The sequence below is a fragment of the Vipera ursinii genome (assembly GCF_947247035.1).
Source record: "Vipera ursinii genome assembly, chromosome: 2".
Classification (NCBI taxonomy): domain Eukaryota; kingdom Metazoa; phylum Chordata; class Lepidosauria; order Squamata; family Viperidae; genus Vipera; species Vipera ursinii.
In genome coordinates this window covers 177,741,178-177,767,960 of record NC_139513.1, presented here as the reverse complement: position 1 = coordinate 177,767,960, position 26,783 = coordinate 177,741,178, and the positions used below count along the sequence as shown (strand labels likewise).

General features: G+C 40.7%; 1 protein-coding gene across 15 annotated transcripts in view; it reads left to right on the top strand.

Annotated features, from left to right (window-relative positions):
* The window catches only part of CNN1 (calponin 1), an 81,090-nt gene that overhangs the window by 22,386 nt on the left and 31,921 nt on the right, over positions 1-26,783 (top strand). Inside the window, exon 1 of one of the 15 annotated variants that reach the window (XM_083354704.1) lies at positions 18,829-18,945. The exons of 13 other annotated variants lie outside the window; for them this stretch is intronic. In XM_083354704.1, the coding sequence (XP_083210830.1) occupies positions 18,883-18,945 (63 nt within the window). In that variant the 5' untranslated portion in view covers positions 18,829-18,882. Of the gene's footprint in view, positions 1-18,828; positions 18,946-22,992; positions 23,088-26,783 lie in introns of those variants that run through there. One more of the 15 variants, XM_083354707.1, reaches the window with a different exon arrangement.

The following is a 26,783-nucleotide window of genomic DNA, read 5'->3' as shown; positions in this document are numbered from 1 at the left end:
TAAATAATAATAATAATAATAATAATAATAATAATAATAATAATAATAATAATAATAATAATAATATAGAAATTTAATAGAATAAACACACAATTTAATAGACTAAACACACAATTAAATACATTGTCCAATAAATAGCAGGGCAATGGCATTACCACTGATTTATTTTGGCCACATTCTCTAGCCCCATTTACCCAACAGCAGATGCATTTGGCATGCTCTATTATCCAGGTTTTCCCTCTTCGAATGGTGCATCGTCATATGTACATTCATTTGGTACATTCATTTCAATGTGATGGAACAGAATAGTCATACCATGGATTCTCTTTCTGTAAGAGAGATCCCCAAGTGCTGAGACCTCATTCCTCTTCTCTCTGCCCAAACTGCAAATCCTCCAAGCTTAGCAGCACTAGATGGGATGCACCAGCAGTAGTGATCCAGTAGCGATTTTGCTTTCTTGGTAGGAAGCAATGCGCGCGCACACACACACACACACACACACACACACACACACACACACAGGGGGCTATGTTTACCAAGCGAACAGGCAGTGACATCAGCCCATCTACCAAGGTTCTATAAATGGAAATGCTTATTGTTAGAGAGACACCGGGTGGGGGAGAGAGGAAAGCTCTGATTCAGCCTCCATGCATCCCAGCCTCACATCATCAGCAAAATTTAATTTCCTAGTAGTTCCCCCAGGAATTGATGAGGCTGTGTGTATGCCAAGTGACTCAATAAGCTTTGAAAGCTACTGCAGTTAATTGTGTGGTTGCCATTTCTTTCTAATGTCTCCGTCTAACAAAAATCTTCTAACATGGAACATGAGCTCTCCCCAAAGTAAAGTGTTCACGGTGTGAGTTACTGAAGAAGAAAGGCATGTTTCCTTTTCTGTACCATTTTTGAACCTGGTATTAAATCAGTTGGAGAGCTCAAAGTTTTGTTAGTCACAATTCAGCCGAAGTTGAAAGGAAAGAAAAGTTATGCAAAAATATTTGGTGTCTAAAATGATCTCTTTTTCAGTGCAGTTGTGGGGTTTTTTGGCATTTAATTGTTTTAATTACTATCACTGAATGTATTTGTTTCATGTTTACTTTTATTCCTCAAATTTAATTCCTGATAGTGCAATTTAATTTTTCATTTGTACAATTTTATTGTGTCTTTGCCGTGATTGTATTTTGCAGTGTACAGTACTTTGAGACCTTATTAGATGAGGCATTAAGATTGATAGAATATATGACACTGATTTCAAGAGAATCGAGTTGTGGAAAAATCACCATTTTACAACTTTTCTCATTCATATTCTATTTTCCTGTGGCACAGTACTGTTATGAAAATTTTCCTATGTAGTAAGTTACCACAGCTTCAAAATTATTGCTTCAGTGAATTTTATACTTTGAAAATGACTGTGTGAAGTGGCAGTTCTTGGGGGCCTCTCCTCCTAAAACCTGTTAGGATTTATCTTAGAAATGTCCAATTCATGATATGCAAACCTTGTGCATTCATCTCTTCTTCTAAAGAGTTTATTGACTCCAAACTTTTCCCCAACCCTGCTGGTCAAGTGGCAACCAAAGAATGTGAATATTTCACCCCATGCAGGCCAAGAGAGCCTGTAATTTATTAGTATAAATTTACTAGCATAATTCACTCTCACACTGTGCTGAGGACTGACTAACAGCTCCAGTGTATAATATCTTTGTGTGCTAGTGGATGGAAATACATCTTAGATAAACTGTCACAAATATTAGTTTTTGGTTATTTGCTGCCTTTGGTAAAATGATTTTGCTTGTCCCTGAGTTAGATCGAACTCTTGCATAAATAAAGGTATCTCAGTAACTATTAACAGTGGAGCAGACCAATCCTAGCTTTTCTAGCTTCAACCCTGTTAGTTGAAGTGGGCTGCTTGTCTTATGTTTTTCATGTCATACTTTCTTTTATTGAAAAACAGCCAAGGTTTCAACTTGATGTAGCTCCATTCTCCATTCTTTCTATCTCCTGTTCTTACAGCAATAAACAGTAAGTTTCTATTTCAGACAATCCAAGGAAGGAGAAAAAAAACTGGAATTGCTGTTTCACAAGATGGACAACAGTGCCAGGGGCCAAAAATACAGATAGTCCTCAACTTACAACAGTTCATTTAAGTGACCATTCAAAGTTACAACAGCACTGAAAAAAGTGACTTATGACAATTTTTTATACTTACAACCATTACAGTTTCCCCATGATCGCACGATCAAAATTTGGATGCTTAGCAGCTGACTCATATTTATGACAGTTGCAATGTCCAAGGATCATGTGATCACCTTTTATAACCTTCTGACAAGCAAAGTCAATGGGGAAGCCAGATTCATTTAAGAACCATGTTATTAACTTAACAGCTGTAGAGATTCACTTACCAACTGGCACAAAGGTCGTAAAATGAAGCAAAATTCACTTAACAAATATTTTACTTGGGAACAAAAAAATTGGGCTCAATTATGGTTGTAAGTCGAGGATTACCTGTAGTGTTTGATTATTATTAGGTGTTTCAGCTGCCATTTTAACTTCTCATGGTATCTCAATGTAGTGTCACTTGGAAGATTTTGGGGGAAATAAATGACAGCTGGATGTGATTCCAGGAAATTGGTGTGCTCCAGTGTCTTCAAATGCTGCCTGTAGATTTGGGGCCACTGTGTGTGTGTGCTTTAAGACTCTGGGCATTGCAAAGTCATTTTGCTACTCCAAAGTTCTGTAGTAACCCAAAAATTGTCAATAAAAGGCAATTTTCCTCCCACCCAACAATTGCTTTAAACATTATGGTAGGGATTACAATCCTAATAAATAATCAAAGGACCAAAATTAATTTTAAAAACAAGCATTAAATCAAGTTATTGGATGCATGCAAATAAAATACAGCCTCAAAGTCGGAATAAATTCTTCAACTATGCGTCCATCAAGTCTCTCACCATCAGGGCTACACACTGAAATCTTTTCATGCATCAGTACAAAAGTAGTTAATGGATCAAAGAGGAGAAGGAAGACTAGGGTGGTAGGTTACTAAAATGTAATAAATAAATAAAAATGCTTTGCTGTGATTTAGATCTTCTTATTAAAACAGAACTATAAAACATGCATTTTAATTTTACAACTTAGCTGTCAGCATTTTTTATTAAAAGAACACCAACGTTTAGTTTACTGAGCTAATAGACAATTTTTCAAGATCATAGCTCACATGACATAATTTATAAAACCCATCCTATTCAAAACTGCCCTAACCTGTTCTTTTGGTTTTTTTCTTCCTCCTCTCTCCTTGCTGAGCAACGTGATCTTCCTTTCCTTTTGCACCCAACTTTTCCAAGTGGCACCTATATGCAAAAAAATTACTTGGGCTCTGATGCGATCCATAGGCCATGATATGCTCTAAATGAAGACCAATTTGAAACTGTATACATTCAGAAACAAGAATGAATATGAATGCTTATTTGTTTGTGACAGTTATATCCTGTCTGTTGTCCATAAGCTGTATACATAGTACATAGCAAGCTTGGATGGACAAACATACAGATGTGAAGATTACACTTCATTTCATTTACCCAACCCTCAGAGGCTTGTGCTGCTGTCCTGGATTGGCAGGCTGAGAACCCCAACATCTGAAAGCAGCCAGTTAGACTTTTTCTATCTGGCTCTCACAAAATGCCCCCAAACCAAGGATAATAGAAGACTATGGGGCTATTAATGACTGGGAAGGCGAAACACAGAAATAATTCTTCTGCTTGTACAAAACAACTAGCCTGCAACCAGATGTTCCTTGCCACGATTTTAGAACTGTAGGACCAGTTTGGAAAATTGGGGAAGTAGTGTCAGAATCCATTTATATCACATTCATAGATGTATGTTTAAAATACTGTGCCTTCCCTGGATTCTGCCATTTCTCTGAGCGGGAGAGGAGAAGATGTTTATTCAGCCTGGGCGGAGGTTGCATTCAAAGACCAGGGAAAACCCTTTTGATCTTAGGACAACAAAGGAAGGGAAGGGAGGGGGGATCTGGTTTGTATCTCCATTTGAATCTGAGAAGGAAGGAGGCAATAATCATTCCCTCTTTCCCACGAAAGGGTTGACACCAAAGTTTAATTGATGTGGGTCTGACCAAATGGGTTTTGAGGGGAGGGGGTTGAACTGGGAACTCTTTATAAAGTATCAAGTTGTAACACAATTCCAGATCCTGTCTTGTATTTCCACAACCGATCACATCCTAGTAAAACCTCCTTTTGGACAAGCCCTGGCTCCAAGAGTTCTTTATTTTCCTAAGATGTGGATTGGGGTGGGTCCTGACAAGTAGTTTCTCGCAAAACCTGATTAGGGTGATGAGACTTCAAAGGAGATATTTCCCTCAGAAGGAAAGAAAGCTTGGAGATATTTTCTGAGGTAAAATTAAAGGCTATGAGGATGTCTATCCTATTTAATTTGTGGTGGGAAGAGAGGGATAAATTTTGGTATATCAAACTATGGTATAAAGTTTTATTGTTCCATAGTTGAATAAAAAAGAGTAATCGTGCTATTCTGAATAAAATGCAGTCTAGGATTGTTGATTAGTTTATCATGTAGCTTTACTTGTACAATAACTATCTTTAAGTTTGCCTTGAATTTATGATAACTGAATGCAGTCAATTGAATATTTTTTTATTATTATTTTTTTTAATTCCATTTATATCCCGCCTGTTAAGGAATTTGTTTGTGCAGAGTTCTCCTTGTGCTACCAAAGAGTTGCACAGACAAGGAATGGTACTGAAAGTAGTAAAAAGTCACACACAGAAATACACTGAGTTCTAAAAGCAAAAAGTATTTTACTTTTGAGGTGGTGTAAGAACAAAAATGCACAGTCAAAAAATAAACAGTCCAGGTCATAAACAATAGCAACAGTCCAAAGAGTAATCCAAAACTACAAAGTCTTCTTACCGGTCCAGAGGTCAATACACAGTTTAGGTTTACAACAGTAGTAAACCAACAGCAGAGCAAAAACAGTAACAGTAGAGATCAGTGAATTCAGAGAGAGAGAGAAGCTACGTTCCTAGCTTCCTCTTATGGCCATGAGAACACTTACACACCCATTGGCCAATTAACTACTTAAAGACATAGCATTATGGTTAATATATTTTCAACCCAACATTGTAGGCTAACACCATATGCCTAACATTCTCCCCTTTGGGTAGAATAATATATAACTCTTACAATCTTATGCACATTCTTTCACAATTAGCATTGTGTTTCACAGCACTTTGTACCTTCGTAAAATGGTCTGCAATATTTACATCAGATGGGCAATACTCTAGCTGTATTAATTTATCTTTGACACATTGTCTGACATTTAAATAACGAAGATCAGTATGTTTAGATCTTGTTCTTACTGCAGCATTATTTGCCATCTTTATTGCAGCTTGATTGTCCTCATACACAATGAATGGATCATTTACATTTAAACCCATTATCTAACAATAATTGTTTGTACACTAGCAGTTCTGTACATAGCGATCAGGTGGATGTCTGATGCGCGTTGAACGCCAAGGAATTACAGGGCTTTGAGTTTCTGACTCCTCTCCTTCCTCTGATTCATCTATTATCTCCCCTATCTCCTCTTCATCTTTTATATTTACAGGAGATGTATTATCATTACTAGTTACGTTATCATGGGAGTCCTCAAACACTAGAGGATCAGTATTAACAGTTACTTGCTCTAACCTATCCCAACCAACATGCTCAAGGAATTTTGCATTAGCACTGTTATATACATTAGTTGTGCCTCGTTCCCAGAAACGATAGGATCTATGGTTAGCTTCATAACCTACAAAGTATAATTGCCTAGCCCTATGTTGGCCTTTACTCCTGAGTTGTGCAGGAATGTGGACCCAAGCTGGGGTGCCAAATGTGTGCAGGTAATCAAGGTTTGGTCTTCTACCATGCCATATTGTATATGGTATTTTACCAGTAGAAGTATTAACAACTATATTCAGAACATGGTTTGCACATTTTGCTGCCTCCCCCCACAGTCTATCTGTTAAGCCTGAATCTCTTAACATCTCCGAAGACTCAGGGCGGCTTACAAGCTTAGCAGTAGCCTTCATTCTATGTATATGCCTGCTTATTAGGGCTTTCACACACACCCTAGCGGCATTCAAGGCATTTGCCGCCTTGAAGGAGGCGGTGGTGAGACCCGGCTGTTTTAAATAATTATCGTCCAGTCTCCAACCTTCGCTTTTTGGCAAAGGTTGTTGAGAGTGTGGTAGCGCATCAGCTTCCTCTCTTCCTGGAGGAAACTGATTATCTGGACCCATACCAATCGGGTTTCAGGCCTGGACACAGCACGGAGACGGCATTGGTCGCGCTGGTGAATGATCTCTGGCGGGCTCGGGATAGGGGTTGCTCCTCTGTCCTAGTCCTATTAGATCTCTCAGCAGCTTTTGATACCATCGACCATGGTATCCTACTGCGACGGCTCAGGGGGTTGGGAGTGGGAGGCACCGTTTTATGGTGGTTCTCCTCCTATCTCCTGGGCCGCTCGCAGTCGGTGTTGATGGGAGGGCAGAGATCCACCCCGAGGCCTCTTGTTTGTGGAGTTCCTCAGGGGTCAGTTCTCTCGCCCCTCCTGTTCAACATCTATATGAAGCCGCTGGGTGAGATCATTCGCGGTTTCAGGGTGGGGTATCATCAGTACGCTGATGATACCCAACTTTTTCTTTCCACCCCGAACCAACTCAGCGATCCCCTCGCCGTGATGTCCTGTTGCCTGGAGGTGGTCCAGGTCTGGATGGGGAGAAACAGGCTTCGTCTCAACCCTGCCAACCCTGAGTGGCTGTGCATATCGGCATCTCGGGTTAACCAGACCATTCCATCTTTAACAATGGGGGGTGAGGTGTTACCCCCCCCCCCCCGTTGATAGGGCTCGCAACTTGGGCGTCCTCCTTGACTCCCGGCTCAATTTTGAAGACCATATAGGAGCCGTGACCAGGGGCGGCTTTTGCCCAGGTTCGCCTGGTGTGCCAGTTGCGACCCTATCTGGACTGAGATGCCCTACGCACAGTCACTCATGCGCTCGTGACCTCCCATTTAGACTACTGCAACGCTCTCTACATGGGGCTGCCCTTGAGGACCACTCGGAGGCTTCAGCTGGTGCAGAATGCAGCCGCACGAGTTGTGATGGGGGTTTCCCAATACTCCCATGTAACACCTCTACTCCGTGAGCTGCATTGGCTTCCGGTTGCCCTCCGGGTGAGATTCAAGGTGCAGGTAATGACCTATAAAGCCCTAAATGGCTTGGGTCCGGGATATCTGAGGGAACACCTGCTGCCAGCATCAAGCTCCCTTCGTCCAGTGCGCTCCCACAGGGAGGGTCTTCTCAGGGTGCCGCCGGTAAAAGATTGCCGGCAGGTAACCCCCAGGGGGAGGGCCTTCTCAGTGGTTGCGCCTGCCCTCTGGAACCAGCTGTCCGTGGAGCTGAGGACTGTCCCCGACCTCCGTTCATTCCGCCGGGACCTGAAGACCTGGCTCTTCGAGCTCTCTGACCCAGGCTGAGAATTTTAATTTTAATTTTAATTGGGGGCTTTTACTTTTTCAGGGACTGTAGTAATTTTTTAAATCGTTTTTAACTTTTGTATTTCTTGTTTTAATTACCCTGTAAACCGCCCTGAGTCCTTCGGGAAAGGGCGGTATATAAATCTAAATAAATAAATAAATAAATAAATAAATAAATAAATAAATAAATAAATAATTACAAAGTCAGCTTAATTGCCCCCAACAATCTGGGTCCTCATTTTACCTACCTCGGAAGGATTAACTGACACTGGAGAGATATTTTGCTGTTCTTCCAGACAGCCTTGAGTTGGAAAAAAAGATTCTTCTAATAATTCTTAGAAAATGACTTTACTTGTTCCCAAGAGATGGCCCAGCACCTTTGCTGTCTGATTAAAGCTATCCTTACATCATGGTATGGGAATAGAGTAAATTGTTGATTGAATTTTATTAATGGTAACTGGGGAGTCCCCTCCATTTCCAAAAACAGGCTAATTTAGGGAACCCATGACGAGCTGTGCCATACATCCAGTTTCAACATCTTGCTGGTGATTCCTATTGTTCTGCTTTGCCCCTCTTGAGTAATAGTCAGATTGGGGCTGCTCATTCTCAAAGCACAAAACTAGTCTCTGGAAAAGCTCATCCGTGCATAAAGCTCATGGCTGATGGAGAGAGAAAGGAAAAGAAAGAGAAAGAGGAAATCTGTCTTTCCCATTCAGAATTAGACATTCAGCCTGAACCTTATTAGCAGGAGCATCAGCTGAGATGGGATGGAGCCATTTCAGCATCCGATAGCATCAACCTGAGATGCTAACTGATGAATATCTGAAGGGTCCTGCTAGAATGACTTTGCCCCCCCCCCATGGGACAAGAGCCCCAAGGGTTCTCAGAGGCCCCATTTCTTTGCAGTTTTCCCATATAAAGGCTGAAAATGTGCAGCCCTTGGCTTAAGGCAAACATGTTTATAAAAGTACTGTGGAAACTGGCATTCATGCAGGCCGGCGCACTCCTCCCTGCTCCCCCTCCTTCATTCCAGCCTGCACAGCCTCTTCAGTCCACTGGTCTTTGCTTGTGATTGTTACTAGATTTATGGATAGCCAAGGGAGGGAAAGTATAGAAAAGCCAGTCCAAGTGAGGAAGGATACGGGACTTATAAGGCAAGTAAAAAAGGACTGAAGCTGCTACAACCAGACATTTGGCTTGTTAGCTATAGTGCTGCTAATATAAATTAAAGACACACTGCTCACCCTCTTTCAGCTTCATGCTAGATTTGCAGAGTTTAAAAACTCAGTAGGCATGTTTGGGGTGAATTAATTTTCACTAGAGCAGGGGGCAGACAGCCAAGGCAATCTCTGTTTATCCATTTTTATCATAAAATTAGAGCAACATACTTCACTTTTGTATGATAGAAAAGTTATGAGGGAGAGGACTAAGAACCAGAATATCTGAGTTCTGTTCCTTTTTCAGTTCTGGGTCTAGTCATGGAGAATCATGATTGTAGCAAAGCTACCAGGTCTGGACTGCAAAACTAAGGACAACTCTGTTCTGTGCCACTGGTCCAACAAGAGACATTTCTCCCTCTTGAATTAGGCATTAACCTTGCTGGAGAGAAATTGATATTGTAATATACTTTTATTTTACCTGTCCCTTCCTTACAACTAGTGCTAATTACTATTTCTGTTGCAATCTCGTCATTGCTTGGAATTTTGCAGCCCAGTTTCCCTAACTCTTGAGGTAAGTGGGTTGTTACTACAGGAGGCAGTTTGCAGAATGTTAAACTAGTCAGGGAGCATTTGGGGGAAAAACAGTTTCCACCCATGGAGGCTACAATTTTAGAATTTTTGGAATGGCTATTCAGCAGATCTTGGCTCAATTGCAAAAAAAGCAAAACAAACCCAAATCCCAGATGCATTGTGGAGATGTGTTGGGGGGAGGACCTTAAAAAGCAACAAGCAATCCAGTAGGTGTAACTAACAACGATCTGAAATGGTGAAGTTCCTGGAGCCCAGTATCTTTGTGACATGGTGCTGGGATGCCACGTCATGCTCTGCAACCTTGCAGATTCCCCTCTTGATTATTTGAGATAGACATATCCTAGAAGTAGCAGATGCTGCTTCAGAAACAGCAATGGCCAGGAATCTTTTTGATGCCAGCATACTTTGCTTTACTGGGGGCCTGTGCACATCTCTATCTATAAATAATCTAAGAATTTTTAGGAGGACAAGGGAGTTTAGATCCATGTTTTCATTGCTGTTATTAATTGCTAGGAGATCCAGTTTGGTATATTAGTTAAAGATCAGGCTAGAAACCAAGAGTTCTAGTCTCACCTTAGGCACAAAGCCATCTAGATGACCTTGACCCAGTCCCCTTTTCTCTTTGCCTGGGAAGCAGGCAAAGGCAAACCTTTGAAAAACCTTGCCAAGAAATCTGCAGGGACTTGTCCAGGCAGTTGGCAGAAGTTAAAATTGACTCAAAAACACACACAAAATGATGAACTGATAGACATATATGCAGCATATAAAGCTTTTTATATCAAGAATGACTGATCCAGCAGCTAATCAGCATCTTCAGAAATTCTCTTTGTACAATTTAAGAACCCCAATGTTTCTGCCCCCTGTCCCAACCATATAATTGGTTCTTTCTTTTTAAATTTTCTCCCTGTTATAGTAAGAACAAGAATGCATCTACAGTAGATGCTGGACTTTTTTGTGACTAATTGCTAATTGGCAGAAACTTCTGTCCATCTCTGTAGGATGACTAACAGTACAATTATAATAAGAAACTCCAGTACTAATTCCTGTACTAGAAAAATGTTCTGCACTGTTTTGTTAAATTTATGTCCTTTCCCTTTCTCTAAAATTTAAATATTGCTTGCTTAATACCAGTTAGTTTAGATTTTAACTGCAGTCCATATAGCCTGGTCACCAGGAAGACATTATTCTAGTTACTAATGACAAACAAGTGGAGACAAATTTAGAGATACACTATTAATAGGACAAATGCCTCTGCTAATAATAGACATTGTTGATAGTAACATTATGTAATTAGCTGAATTTGAATAGTTTAAAGTAATTATTTTAAGCACAGCATTCTATTATTAAAAAGTATTCAAAAAGAGAAAGGTTGTTGGAGTACATTTATTATTTATTTATTATTTATTTATTTAATTAAATTTTTATACCGCCCTTGCTTTTAAGGAGCAAAAGCTGATAAATATCCCTTAAAAGTTGATTTTATGCAGTGATGCCTCATGGCAGAACTAAATTAGTTTAATAGATAGGTGAACTCTTGTCAATTGAGTTGTAATGCACAATTGCGTGGAACTATAGAATGGGACTGTGAAAACAACATAATAAGATTGCTTGTATCATGGTCTACAACAGTGTTTCTCAAACTCGGCAGTTTTAATGTGTGGACTTCTACTCCCATGCTGGCTGGAAATTCTGGGAGTTGAAGCTCACACTTCTTAAAGTTGTCAAGATTGAGAGCATTGTCCTAGACATGCAGAAGACCAGGCTCAAATAAGCATCCAATTAGGTTATAAGGAATGGTTTTTATATGGAGAATTAAAAGCTGTCCTCTGATATTATATGCAGCCAATATAAAATCTTAATTATGTCAGAAGGATAATGGAAAAGTCTTAGCTAATTTGTTCCAATTTGTAAGAGATCACATATTATTTGAACTGACTGACAAATTATTTGGTTGTAGTATATCCAAGTGTGAATATTGGAATGCAATTATTGATCTCTCAGCAATAAGGTAGGACACCAAGATCTCTCTCACATTATTATTGTTGAGCCTGGTGCTGCTTATTCTATATCTGTACGGTCCTGTACTTAGGGAGGTTTTTCCTGCTTCAGTGCAGGACCTTACTTTTCTCACCACTGAATGGCATCTTACTGGATATGGACCAATGCTCAAGTCTGTCGAGATCCTTCTGAATTATGAGTCTATCTTCCAAATTGTTGATGTCTGAAAGTTTGATGAGTTCCCCTTCTATCCCCTTCTTCTAAATCATTTATGAAGATATTGAAGAGCACTGGCCCCAAGGCAGAACCTTGAGGTTCATTCATTCTAACCTTCCTCTATCCATTGGAGGATGACGGCCTTTTCCACATGTTTCCAACCAATAGTCTTGAGCTTTCTTTTGCCAATTAGTCCCACAATACTTGCTGATGTCGTTTCTCTTATGGACGCTTTTTATCAAGTGGGATCCATTCAATGACTGCCTTGGTCCACCTATTATCAGTTCTTCTTGCTATGTGACTGGCCCATTTCCAATTCTTTTTCTATCCCACATTATTCTAGCTGAAACAATCATTAGTGTTCATTTGGGGGTGGAGGGTGGAGGTGGGGAATAGTAAAATAAAGGCACAATATAGAATCCCATCCTTTTTTGATGTTGAATTTGATTACAGCAGCAAGACTTTTAATAGGTCAATATTGGAAGAAGGAGGAATTGCCGACTATAGAAGAATGGACTTTAAAGGTTTCTGACCTGGCAGAGATGGCAAAGATCTCGGCTTATTTGAAAGATCATTCGCAAGAACGTTATATTATGGAGTGGAGAAAATGGATTGAATATATCCAGAACAAATATGGGACTAAAAAGTTTCATTTAGCATTTGAATAAGTCTTCCTTTCTATTTCTTTTTATGTAATATTAGTATTGTTTGTAGTTATCTTATATGAGCTAGAGAGTGATAGATTTAAGAATTTATTGTTGGTAGCATATGGATCTTTATGATTGTACTTTGTTTTATACCCTGTACTTAGCTCTGGGAAGTGGGGGGGGAGGGGGGAAAGGGGGGGAGGGGAAGGGAGGGATAGGTAGGGGGGAGGGGGGATTGTTAAAGATAAAATGTATTTTAAAACTTTTCAATAAAAAAAAAGAATCCCATCCTTTTTTCCTAAAAGGACCAAGAGAGAAACATTTTTTTCACTGAATCATAGGCATGGAGAAAAGTTTTAGGGCTACTATATGTGAGGTGCAAAAATCAAGATGACTATTAGTTGACAGGAAAGCACAATCATTTTCTGAGTCTCTTTGGCATCATTGCTTCATTGTCTGGATATTTGTGGCCCAGATATGTAGCCCTGAAGCTTTACAGGTACAGGTAAACCTTATACAACCACAGCTGAGACCAAAATTTTCATTGCTAAGCAAGACAGTTGTTAAGTGAGTTTTGCTTCATTTTACAACCTTTCTTGCTGGAGTTGTTAAGTGTATAACTGCAGTTGTTAAGTTAGTAATATGATTGTTAAGTGAATCTGCCTCCACTTTGCTATTTATTGACTGCCTTTGTTGTTAGTTGTGAAGTCGTGTCCGACCCGTTGTGACCCTATGGACAATGTTGCTCCAGGCCTTCCTGTCCTCTACCATCTTCTGGAGTCCATTTAAGTTCACGCCTACTGCTTCAGTAACTCCATCCAGCCACCTCATTCTCTGTCGTCCCCTTCTTCTATTGCCCTCAACCTTTCCCAGCATTAGGCTCTTCTCCAGTGATTCCTTCCTTCTCATTAGGTGGCCAAAGTATTTGAGTTTCAACTTCAGGATCTGGCCTTCTAAAGACCAGTCAGGGTTGATCTCCTCTACGACTGACCAGTTTGATCATCTTGCAGTCCAGGGGACTCGCAGGAGTCTTCTCCAGCACCACAGTTTAAAGGCCTCAATTCTTTGGCACTCAGCCTTTCTTATGGTCCAACTTTCACTGCCATACATTGCAACTGGGAAGACCACAGCCTTGACTATACGCACTTTTGTTGACAGGGTGATGTCTCTGCTTTTTAGTATGCTGTCTAGATTTGCCATGGCTTTCCTCCCCAGGAGCAAGCGTCTTTTAATTTCTTGGCTACAGTCCCCATCTGCGGTGATCTCGGAGCCCAGGAAAATAAAATCTGTCACTGCCTCCATTTCTTCCCCATCTATTTGCCAGGAATTGAGAGGGCCGGATGCCATGATCTGCCTAGTCCACTTGCTCAAACAGGAGACCCTATATCTATTTATATTTATATATTTCAGACAAGTGATTGTCCAGTCTCTTCTTAAAAACCTCTAGTGATGAAGCACCCACAATGAGCTCCGGACGTCACCGGACCTTCGCTCCTTCCGGTGCGGTCTGAAGACCCATTTATTTGAACAAGCTGGCCTGGCCTGGTGGGGGATGTTAGGGTTTTTAAATGGGTTTTTATATTGTTACTGTTTTATCTGGGCAATTATTTAATTCTCTTTTAATTTTTGTATTTTCTATTTATATATGCCCTGTTCACCGCCCTGAGTCCTTCGGGAGAAGGGCGGTATACAAATTTGATAATAATAATAATAAAATAATAATAATAATATAATAATAATAATAATAATAATAATAATAATAATAATAATAATAATAATAATAATAATAATAATAATAATAATAATAATGTCTGAAGGCACTGTCAGGAAGTTTCTTCTTAGTTCCAGGTTGCTTCTCTCCTTGATTAGTTTCCGTCCATTGTTTCGTGTCCTGCCTTCTGGTGCTTTGGAAAATAAGTTGACCCCCTCCTCCTTGTGGTGGCCCCTCAAATGCTATCATGTCCCCCCAGCCCTTCTTTTCTCTAGACTAGCCAAACCCAAATCCTGCAGCCATTCTTCATGTTTTAGTCTCCAGTAATCATCTTACTTGCTCTTCTTTGCACTTTTTCCAAAGTCTCAGATGTCTCAGACATGTCTTTTTACATGTTATGTATTGATTAGTTGGATGTTAACTTTCTATTTATATTATGTTTTTATTTTGTTATTTTTTGATAATGTGACTGCCCAAAGTCATTTTGGAGTTGGGTGATGCCTATATCTAAATCATTAAAAACAAATAAGCCTGAATCATAAGCAAAACTGCCCAAACCAATTCCCAAGCCCACTTTGCAGCATTTTTTAAGAGGAAACTACAATTTCAAATCCATTATTTCACATAAATTATCATGTTTTTCAAATACATACATGAAGGAAAGAATCCCAGTTAAGCACTTTATCTTTTGTTAGGCTTCAATGCCAGTTGTCAATGTCATTCAGCTTTCCAAATTATTTGGATGCTGTTCAGTGGGAAACACAGCTGTGCAAGCAACAATGGATTGAATAAGCCTTCAACTTGGTGATTCCAATGAGAGCAAGAAATATTCCTTGTGAAACCTCACAGTTAATTTGTTGGACTGTCCCAATTGGTGGTAAAAGAAAAAAAAACCTGATGCAGTGTCCATTTCTTGGTGTTTATTGAACTTACATTGTCTTCCTGTTCCATATGAGAAAGCAGACAATACAGCTTACAAAACACAAACAGCCTCAAAAATAAGAGTTATGCTTCTGAACAAAGAAGGATCAATCAGCAGAGTAAGATGAAAATATGAGTAGATGATTCATGAACAAGTGGCCCTTCCTTCCTTCCTCCCTCCCAATTGAGGAGAATGTCAATAAAGAAAAGCTCTCCCTGTAAATCCAATTTTCATTACATTTCCCAGTAACGGAATGGTTACTACTATGTATAGCAGGCTTTCCCAAATTGTGGGACGTACCTTTCTTTAGGAGGTACAAATAAATTCCAGTGGAGAAGTGAAGAATCTTTTAATTATATTGTAGTAATCTACTTTTCACAGTTTCATTTTCTTGTTTCAGTTGTTCATTTTTATTCATTTTGGTCTTTGATTTTTTTTAGGGGAGATATGCACATTGAGATTAGACTTAAATGGAGTTCTGATAACAAAATGTTTGAGTACCCTGCTCTAAAGAATAGATTTATTCCCTCACAACTTTATCTTTTCTCACAATATACATATGTAAATTTTTATATTTTTTATTTCCTTAAAAAATCCTCTGCTGCATCTGTGATTCAGTAAATAAACACACCAAACCTATTACAGTACTCAAAAATTCTACCACCACTGTTGTAGGTGTCTTAAAAATATACAGTGATAAATAGAGTGTGACATTAAATATGCTTTAGTCCAGTTTGAAGAGAATGAAGAAAAAAATTACATCAGTGTGAAGTAATAGAGCAGGCATGTCAAACTGATGGCCTGGGGGCCGGATGTGTCACTCCGAAACCATGCCTACCCCATTGCTGGCAATGGGGGAAAAGTCGTAATATGTCACGTGACGTTGTGAGTTTGACATGCCTGTAATAGAGGATCATGACAATAGGCTGCATGCAGTTGTGATCCAAGGTGACATTGTGTGTATCACAAGATTACAAAGCACTGGAAAATATTTAATAAGTAATAAGTGTCTTGTTCCAATCACTGATTCAATGAATCATAATCAGCTGCTGGAAGAAAGGCTTTCTGAGTCAGGCCAAGAGATTCCAACTATAGTTAAAGTATGCTTAAAAATGTGGAGTATGTTACATTTTTTAAACATAAAAAATAGCAGGATTCTCTAGATTTATTACGTAGTTCATTGTTATTTTTTTCATTGTTGTTGTTTCTTATTCTGCTTTATGAATACATATCCAGATGCTTTTGGGAGGCCCACTTGAACTTCCCTGTGACGCAAACATGCCTCAGCAACCTCTTTTTTTTACCATGTCCTCATGATTTTGCCTTCATCTAATCATCATATTGAAGCAGCCTTAAGTGATCTTTTGTTGTACTGGTGCTAGTGTTTTCCCCCATCTTCACTTGAGGGTGTTTTGGATATATTCTGTTAGCTAGAATGTGGGAGTATTTATTTATTCTTTTAAATGATCTATATAGTTATATAACTCAAAACAGTGCACAGAGTTAAAACAGTTTAAACAATCCAAACCATAACATCTGAGGTGGCAAGCATCAATTCTAACTGGTCATTAAACAACATAAACCAGTTGAATTTGCTTAACTTCATAGCCCAAATTCCAGGAGCAGGGGTGGCGGGAATAGCCAAGTCTTTAATTCATTACAAAAGACTAAGATGGTAAGACCCATTAGAGTCCATAGGTCTCTTGAGGGATACTCTTCCACAAGGAATGGATTAGTTGGCACTTATTGGTCAGTTTAGGTAGTTCAGGCACACAGTTTCCTCTTGAATCCTTGGGCACTGCCTTCCAGAGGTTTTCCATTTTGGAGAGGAGGAAAATCCAAACTGGACTTAATTTCCATTCAAGTTTATGATGGTGAACTAAATATTTACCAAGAGATTGGCCTTAATAGCAACAGATCAGTGGAGGCGAATAGGAGCTGTCTCTTTCTGAGCTGCCCAATTCTCCCTCCACCTGACAATTGTTCTTTGGGCTACTTTTCAGCAGTTTTAGCATTCTTCTGGAATAGCATTATACACATATGCAACTGCTTTTGAACATGGGTACAGCATGTTCTAAGATAGCATTCAACCTGTGTTCAACAGGAGCCCAACTGTCAGCTAATATCAGTGGGTAGTTAGGCTCCCTTTGAATACATCCATTGGGACAAAACCAGAACAAGTCTCGATAGATGGCTAAACCCACCAGTCCAGCCACCTGTTCTGGCTCACTACCTCATCTTACAGCAACATCTCATATTAAGGAGAGCGATTATAGGTATTTTCCACTTACAGATAATGTGTGAGGGGAGAGGAAGGAAATAAATCCAGCAAACAGTCCTCAGTTGTGGTGAGTAAAGAGGATGGTCTTGAAAGGCATTCAGAATATTTTCTACCAAGGCAATGATCAGATAAATGAGACTCAAGTACAGGACAAATAAGTGATTTATGAAAATGGTTCAGGAAGCCCTTCTTGGCCCCAATTCTCATGAAGAGGAAGGGAAACAACAATACATAGGAACTGAGAGAAGTCACTTCAGATTCATACTAAACTTTTGACATGGCAGAAACAACAGAAATGCACTGAAGCTACTTTGAAAGGGAATTCACTAAAACACCAAAAACCATGGTGTTGTGGGTTTTTTTTAGCTAAGATTCTCCGTCACTTTCTAATGTGAGCATCATCCAAGCCTTGCCTCCAAAACTCTTTTCAAGGAAGAGAACTTTCAGAAAATCTGTGCCAATGCCTGTGAACTGAGCCTGATGCTTTGTCTATCCAGTGTTTCCAAATCTTGGTCATTTGAAGATGGGTGGACCTCAACTCCCCATGGCTGGCTGGGGAATTCTAGAAGTTAGTCCACACACCTTCAAGTGGCCAAGGTTAAAAAATTCTGATTTAATCTCACCCTCACTCACTTCTGAAGCCTTCTCTGATTAAAAAAATCTAATCTTAGTATACCACAGGCATCAGCAAGTATTTTCCTGAGTGATCAGCTTGAATTAAGGAAATTTTAGCTGCCTGGGTATAGTTAGGAAGAAGAACTAGCTACTGGCTACTAAATTCTATTTCCTGTTCATGCAAATTTCTTTAATCTTTTCACCCTTGAAATTTAGTTCCCACCCTTGTCTAGAGGATTCATGGCAGTAATTGCAGGTTTCATAACAAGTGTTTAGTTGAGGGTAAGTTGCCTCTTCCTATTTGACTTCTCTATTCTCATTAGGATAATTATAGCCTGGTACTTAAATTGTAAAGGATTTAGGACTACAAACTCAGATGGATCAGCAGCTGCTTGTTGCTGCTGGAAAAGAATGAAGAGTTAAACTTTTGAGTTTTACATGATAGTTTGCAAAAGTGTTTTGCTACAAAAAGGAAAGACGCCAGCTATCAGTGCCAAAATAACCCAAGAGACCCGAAACTCAGAGAAGAAGACAAAGCAAAAAGAGCTAGTGTAGAGTGAAGGAGGCTTGGCCAGACAGTGCTGCCCTCTGAGTGACTGGATTATGTTTTTCTAGCTCATTCTTTTGAGGTTTGGATGCATGAAAAGGAAAGCGAGTGGTGTCTCTATGCTTTCTTTAAAGAAGCTACTACAAAGGAAAGAGGGGAGGGAATGTGGAAGACAGGAGGGCTACATGGAAGCATGAAATAGAAATGGAGTAATGCAGAAGTAGTGGAGCAGGCAAGGCAGCACCAGCTGGGAGGGAGAAAGAACTGTGGGCAGGGAATGCTCTGCCAATCAGATCCATCAACATTTCCCCATTTCACACATGCTTGGGCTTCTGTAAATATTTAGAATCTCCATCCATCAGGAAATCGAGGACAACAAAACTGGATGCCCCCCAAGCCCCTCAAGGTGGAAAAAATGACACCATTGCTTCTTAATACCATCAGGCTGACATCAGCATCCTTGGCAGGTGGCGATTGGCCACACAGTCTGGCCAATGGAAGAACTCCTCCTCAGACAGAAGGAGGGGGAGAATGCCAGAGCAAAGAGTTTTTAAACTCTTGCAGGGAAAGCTCTGGAGAGTCAGACCTGACGTGCAACCAGGGAAGCAGAGAACCATACTGAGCAGCACCACCACAGCCCCCCCCCGTCATGTCTGCAACACATTTCAACAGGGGCCCAGCCTATGGCATGTCAGCTGAAGTCAAGAATAAGGTAAGGGTAGCCAAGATGCTGTGTTTGTATGTGTATAAGAGAGGAATTTTGAGAACCCTACTCCATGGAATGGTACTTTTTTAAGTTGGGGGTGAGACTGAATCAATCGTAGGACTGAAGAAGTGCAGAGATCTTTTTGCCCCTATGAAAAATCCAGGCGTGAAGGGAGAGAAATGTTGCTTTGGTGCAGCTCCTCTCAAGCATTCCAAGCATTTCACAGTCATCCTCTCCTCTCAGTCTCCATGTTTCAAGCTAATGTTTTCCCGTATCCTAATATCACAGGCAAGAGGTGGACTGAGGCTGGAAAAACTGTGGAGTAAACTTTGGAGTAGGCATAGAGAGAATGAAATAGTGAAAAAAATGTTAATACCAATGAGTTGCATTTTTACTAATCCTATTCTATGTATGATTATACCCATTTTACAGATACAAAACAATAGATATGATGCAACTTTTGGCCCTTAACAGTATAGAAAAAGAATTTTACACATGAGGCTTCTGATTCTCTATTTCATGATATTTTAAGGTCTGTTTGTTGAACATTCAGAGGATGGCTTTTGGTCATATGAATAAACATTCCAGCCATTGGAGGTTTATATTTGTGCTTTAACTATTAAGAAATGGCCATTGAATTCAACAAACCTCACTTCCACACAAAGCCCAGGACTTTGCATCAATGCACGATTCCAATCCCTGGCCCAACATCATCCCACCCATGAGAGTTGTTCACTAATGTGAGCAACATAATTAGATGGCACCAGGTTGGGGAATGCTAGGCACCTGTCACAATTACAGAAGCAGCTTAAAAGACCTGTTGCTCCAGAACCCTGAGGACAACCCTGATATTTGTTTACTATCCTGATAAATATTTCTCTTAGTTTTTATAGATTAATTCAACTTTAGACTACAGGTCTGATTTTTTTGCTGTTGATCTTTTTATTCTTTCCAAAAATTAATTTCAGTATACTCAAGTTGGTATATATGGAATCCCAAGCAGTCTTGCAACAAAGGATTGACTTGTAATGAGTTTTTGCTATTACAATGCTTGCTTCCTACCTTAATGTACAAATATTTTTTGCCTCTGTCTGTGCAGAACCTCTTCCTACAGGCCTACAACACACTAGTTAATTTGGAGGTGAGATTTGAGAGAAGAGATCCAACAGGATTCACACTTCTCTTGAAAGATGTTGGACTCTCCCTTGCTAGAGTTGTTTAAACAGAAGTCAAAGGTTCATCTATTAGGGATGGTGCAGTAATAAATTCCTGCTATAATCAAGGGTTTGGACTAGATGATCCCCAAGATCCTTTCCAACTCTTATGTTGTATGTTTTTATGAACATGCTACTGTATTCCATATAATCATGTATTCCACCCCATAGAGGCTGAGTAATTATGACTTAGCATGTTGAGGGAACCCTGTTATTATTTGCATGAGGCCTTTCTTGCCTCAGGCCTCAGAGAGCTGGGAAGATAGGGGACAGAATGATAGGCTTTCAATGGATTAACTACTGCACATAGAGTGCTTAAGGTGGATTAGCAAAATAGTGGGGAGCCCATGAAGCCATGAGGTGATGCAACTCCTATTTGCTATCAATGACTCTTCACTAAAGACATAGTGAGGCAGCCACTTCAGATTATTGATCTGAGGCGTCATTTGGAGAATAGAATGGAAAACAGAACACATAGAGCTAATACTTGAATCATGGGGGATCCTTAGCTTTCCAGAAGGGAAAATGTAATTAAAATAAAAGAAACCGAGGGAATGGTTATGGCTGATTTGTTTATGTTCTCCCAGTGCCCTTTCCTCCCACCAGTACAAATGCTGCATAGTCACAATGAAGCAGAAAGATTCCCTGCAGAAAATCAACACTAGTCTTGTGTTCTTCCTTTCATTTTGCGATTTGTGAGGGAAAACTTCATCAAGACTGTGAGGATTATGCCCAAGTTATTAACGGTAGGCAGGAAATTGCCCTACATCTCTATCCTTAGAAACAGCTGTTAGATGCTTGGCAGGCCTTCAACTGAAGACTTTGTTACCTTTTGCTGTGTCATGACCTTTTATTCTAAACCACATTGGGAGCAAGAGATGATGAATTATCAGCAGGCTTTTTGTGTAACTTAGCCTGTTTGAATCTGTGTAGGGAGCACTCATCTATGGACCTCTCTGGATGTAAGAGCATCTGCCCAGCTCTGATCAGGTTATCCTTTAGATACTGTCCAGAGAGTCGATGAATTGCACATCAAAGGTCCTGGGTTTCAGACTTGGCATCTTCAACTGATTCCCTAATCAGCCAGGAACGACTCAGGAATGTGACTGAGCTAGATGGACCATGGCTTGGCTGGGGATAAGACAGCTTCCTAACAGTTCCTCATCGTTTAGGGAGAGTGGAGCCTCTGTGATTGGTCAGGAGGCCCTGATTTCTCTCCTGGTGCCCTGCCTTTCCCATGAGGGCTGGTTCTAGCCAAAGACCAGTCTCTTCCCTCCCCCTCCACAGCTCCTCTCTGGTCTGCGTTTTCCACTGTCTTGCTGGAGTCCAGGCAGCAACAGACTCACCATATATGGTCAATTTAGGGGTTTCTTAGAAGGCTAGTTCTAAATAAGGGCATGGCTGGGCAGGGTGTACATTTTAACAGACAGCAGAGGGGTTGTACTGAGATATCAGGTAAGAGAAACCACCAACATTGCCTTCACACACATGTGTGTACATATATGTATATGTGCATACACACACTTATACACACACAGATATATAGACGAAGGTCCATCCTCCCCTTCAGGATATAAATACCATCTGTAGCCATCAAAATAAAGTATTGTTTGTGAATTCTGGAATAAGAGAATCAGGCTTCCTAAAGGAAAATAGTACCTTTGTCCCTTTCATCCTGTGCAAGTTGGTTACTCTGAAACATTACCATCTTTAGTTGTAATAATATTTTTTCTGTTCTTAAGGGAAAATCAGTATCCTTTCAGAACAATTATGGATCCTAAGATCCAGGATGAGTAAAAAAAAGGCATTCAGTTTTAAAACTATCAAACTTTCTTCCAATTACATAGGTGTCTAGTGGACTGTGCACATATTTTGTATATTTTATATTTTATTTCAATCTTCATCTGAAAGATCTACAAGCAAAGAAACAGACCATAACACCTTTAATTGATGTAAGACTTTGAAATAATTGAATTCTATAATTCTATGGAACTTTCAGGCAAAATAAAAAGAAATCCACTAAGAAGCCGCAGAAAGAGCAAACATAATTAAAATTCAAATGTCTCCAGTTCTTTCAAACATCCCCATAATAAGAAAAAAACATGGAAACTTGCATGTTTTTCTATCATCAGATTGTGATTAAATATAGAGAAGGGTAAACATTGTGCATCTGAACTTCAAATTAAGTATACATTAGAACATTCATTTTCAGTAGCTTTGGAATACTACCAGACTATATCTTAAGCCAAAGAATTCTCAGGTCCTAGGGAGTTACTACAGTATGGCCCTAGAGATTGTTTTCAGTCTTTTTCTGTCTCCAAAATCTGGAAAAAGACTGCCAAAATGAGAGTTATCTTAATAGAACTTAGTCGAACCTGTAGATCTGCTGATTTGAAATGGTAGCAAACAAAAAGTAGTGACTTTAGTTTCTCAGGAGAATAAGCAAAGGAGATTTTCCTCATGAAAATCAGATTTGTATATGCTTCACAGGTACTGCTAACTGCCTCTATATAATAAACGGAGGACAAGAATCGTAGGGCTGGAAGGGACTTCGGAGGATTTCTAGTCCAACCACTTGCCCAAGGAAAGAGTCCTTATTTCAGCCAGACAAATGGCTGCCCAATCTTTTCTTGAAAACTTCCAGTGAGGGAGCACCCACCATTCCAGAAGGAAAGGTATTCCAATGATTAATTGTTCTCACTGTCAGGAAATTTCTTCTTACTCCCAAGTTGGGTAACTCTTCAATGAGCTTCCACCCATTGCTCCTTGACCTACCCTCTGCTTTGGAGAATAAATCAATGCACTCTTCCCTGTGGCAGTCCTTCAGGAATTGGAAGACAGCTATCAAAAAAGCCAACAGAGTCCTAGGCTGCATTAACAGAATTATGGAATTGAGTTCACGCAAAGTGTTAATTACCACTTTATAATGCCTTGGTAAGACCACACTTGGAATATTGCTTCCAGTTTTGACTGCCTCAATATAAAAATGATGTTGAGACTCTAGAAAGAGTGCAGAGAAGAACAACAAAGATGATTAGGGGACTCAAGGCTATAATGGTATAGGGTTGCCTGAGCAGGGGGTTGACCAGTGGGCTGGACTACTAGAAGACCTACAAGGCCCCTTCCAACTCTGTGACTGTGTTACTATTTTATTATGTTATTCTGATTTGTTTTCTTAGGATTTATGCTTTGGTTTTGGTACTAAAGATTGGTCTCCTTCCCCTTCCAGTTTTATTTTAAAGCCCTTCAGATGAGCTGAGCCAATTGTTTTCCAAATACATTCTTGGTCCATATGAGGTGTATGCCATTTCTTGCATTGTATTGCATTTTGTAACACCAATGGTTAGCCATCTTAACTGCTCCTTCAGCTATGTCCAATAAGGCTGCTTTTCAACAATAGCCATGGCTTGCAGAAATAATCTCACTTACTTTTTTGCTTCAGGCTTCTCTGTAGAAGTGCTTGTTGTTGTTTATTTTACACTATGGTTTTATGTTTGCTATGTTATAATAGTATATTCTTTTAAAAATTGGTCTTGGACAATAAATAAATATTTTCTGTTAGGAAGGCAAAAGATGGACTTGATTGCTGTTATAAAGGGACCAGGAAGAACTGATGCATAACAAACTGCACAAGACATCTGTTCTGCAGAAAAAATGGGCAGGAGAAATTTTTTATTAAATTTTATTAGAAAAATGGAAAGAGGTTCTACGTAATCAGAATGGGCAAGTAAAAAGGGACAGGAATCATCCTCACCCAAACCAAGCACACAAACTGTCATAATTATCAGAAATCTTTCAATATATGTGAAAGTCTCAGATATAATCTGGAGTCAGTGGTGGGGTTCAGCTGATTTGCACCGGTTCAGTAGAACTGGTAGCTAAATTTTGCTGCATTCGGAGAACCGGCTGGCTTCCAGAAGTCCAGTCTAGGCCTGCATGGATGCCACTTCTGGAAGTCCATTCTAGGCCTCGGAGGCCCAGGCCTGCATCGAATAAGAGAACCGGTTGTTCAGATATTTGAATTCCACCATCTGGAGCTGATCAGAACAAAGCAATAAACATGCATGGAATGGCTTATCTAGGTCAGGGCTTTTCAACCTTTTCACCAATTGTACCACTTTTAGAATATGGCAATATTCGAGTACCATGTCGCCTAGCAAGGTGTCACAAACTTAATGACCAAAAAACCCCCGGAAAAAGTGATAAAGTAAAGGTAGTCCTTGACTTACAACAGTTCACTTAGTGACTGTTCAAAGTTACAACAGCACTGAAAAAAGTGACATGACCATTTTTCACACTTATGACTGTTGCAGCATCCCCAGGGTCATGTGATTTACATTCGGATGCTTGGCAACCAATTCATATTATGATGGTCACAGTGCCCAGGGTTATGTGATCGCCTTTTGCAAACTTCTGACAAGCAAAGTCAGTGGGGAAACCAGATTCACTTAACAACCATGTTACTAATTTAACAACTGCAGTGATTCACTTAACAACTGCGGCAAGAAAAATCATAAAATGGGGCAAAACTCATTTAACAAATTTCTCTCCCCCCTTTTATAACCTCTCCTCTCCCCCCTCTCCTTTTCTCTTCTGTGTGCACCAGAAGCACTGATCCTGGGGCTTCTGTCTCGCCCCTGCAACCCTGCAGAACTGCATGCCAATCCTGGGTTTCTGTCCAACCCCCAAAGCCCTGGAAAAGCGCCGATCAGCTGCATCTGCTCATGGCAATCCTCGGCTTTGCTCAGCCCTCCTTCGAACTGAGGCATTTCCAACCAAGTTGCCATTCCAACCAAGTCCCTCCTTCTCTGACTCTGGTGGGGCCCATCAAAGCTGGAATGCACTAAGCCTTAAATCCACGGGGAGCCCTGGAGCAAATGAGCCCCCTCCATCTCTGCCCCACTCCTGGGGGTGCAGGGAAAAGGTGGCAAGCACGCGAGTGCTGGCGTCCTGGGGGAAAGGGAAGCATTCTCCTACCATTTTTCTTTCTCAGCGTCAGCAGGGACGGTCAGCAGCAATGTTGGGCGTTCGCCTCCTCTTTGCGTGCCCAGGGGGTGGGGCGGGGCAGCCCCTCCTTGGCCCTTTACCACCAAAGCCACCTCCTTTTATATCCTCTCCTCTCCCGGAACCACCGATCATCTGGAGCCCAGCACTGATCCTGGAGCCTCTGCAGAGCCCCGAAAGCCCTACAGCTCCAGCTGTCTCTTCCTTGGGCTTCTGCAATGCTGCCGCCGCTTCAACTCATTCCTCTCCGCCCTGCTATCACTTTGCATATCACCTGCCAGGTGGCAAAGTACCACTGGTGGTACGTTTGAAAAGCCCTGATCTAGAAAATATCCCTAGACCCAAATCTCCTTCAACAGTGTCTGATTCAAAGGGATCCTCTTCCTTTATTAACATTACAGACTCTAGTTTCCTTATGCATGAAATTTCAATATGGTTGCTGTTAAATAGCAGGTTCTTTGGCGCAGGAATGAGACTGCAACTAGCCGCAATATATAGTCTAGCCCCTAGGCGGCAGCCAATAGGTTTGAATCAACCATTGCTGCCTGGAGATAGCCAATTGCAGCACAGGAAACTTGTAGTCTGGGTTGCTGGAGAGCTGTTAGCTGCTCCAGCAACCCACGTGGTATTCCTCAAGAGCCCAGTACATAACACCCCTCCCCTCTTAGAATAGACCATAATAACACCAATTAGTCTCAACAATTATCAAGACTCATCCAAACACACTGAAGTAAAAGTGATAATAATAATAAAAAATAAAAACAATGTAGGTTACACTGTTATTAAACGTCTGAATGAATAGGCTTCAAAGATGGCACTTTTAGACAGTTACATCATAGCACTCGTTTTCTGTAGTATAGTGGCAAACAGGAATTACAACAATATATAGCTCTTTATTTTACAATGTAATCTGCAAGATATGTAGGAGGCTTGTGTGCCCTAGAGGAACGTCTCGGAGTTCCCATCACTTTGTGGTCTACCAGCTTACCCAGTGGGCTGGGTAGACTTGTGTCCCTTTGTGCTCCTGAGTCAAGGGGATTCGATGCACTCTGGCTGGCCTCTCCAGGTTGGCCCACCCCAGAGTTAGACTGTTTGGCAGAGTAGGCACAGCAGTTGCTGAAGTTCGGTTGGCTTGCTCTTTCAGGAGATCCATGTTGCATTCCAGGGCTCCCCAGTTCTCCCTCCGGTTCCACCTCAGTTAAAAAGGAAAAGTCCTGATAGTCCATGTGAGGACTGGCTTGGCCGCAAGTTTGAGGACCTTGGGAGGGACTTATGACGCAGTCCTCACTTAGTGGCCATTCTGGAAACCATTTCCTGAGCTGATCAATGTGTCATCTGACAACTCGCCCTCCCTCCAACCCCACTTCATAAGATAGGGTGCCTTGGTAATTTGACCAAGAGCCCACAGATTTCCATGACCATAGTTCCTGGCCCAAACCCAATCGCCCATGTGCAGCCCCCTTGGGAGTTTTGGTCAAGAGGATTCCGCTGCCACTCTATCTGCATGCAACCTGTCCAGTTTAGTGATCAAACGCCTCCCCCAACGTAGTTCTGCAGGACTTTTGCCTGTAGCAGTGCAGGGCGTAGAATGCTGGCAGAGTAAAAAAATCTGCCAATCTGTGATAC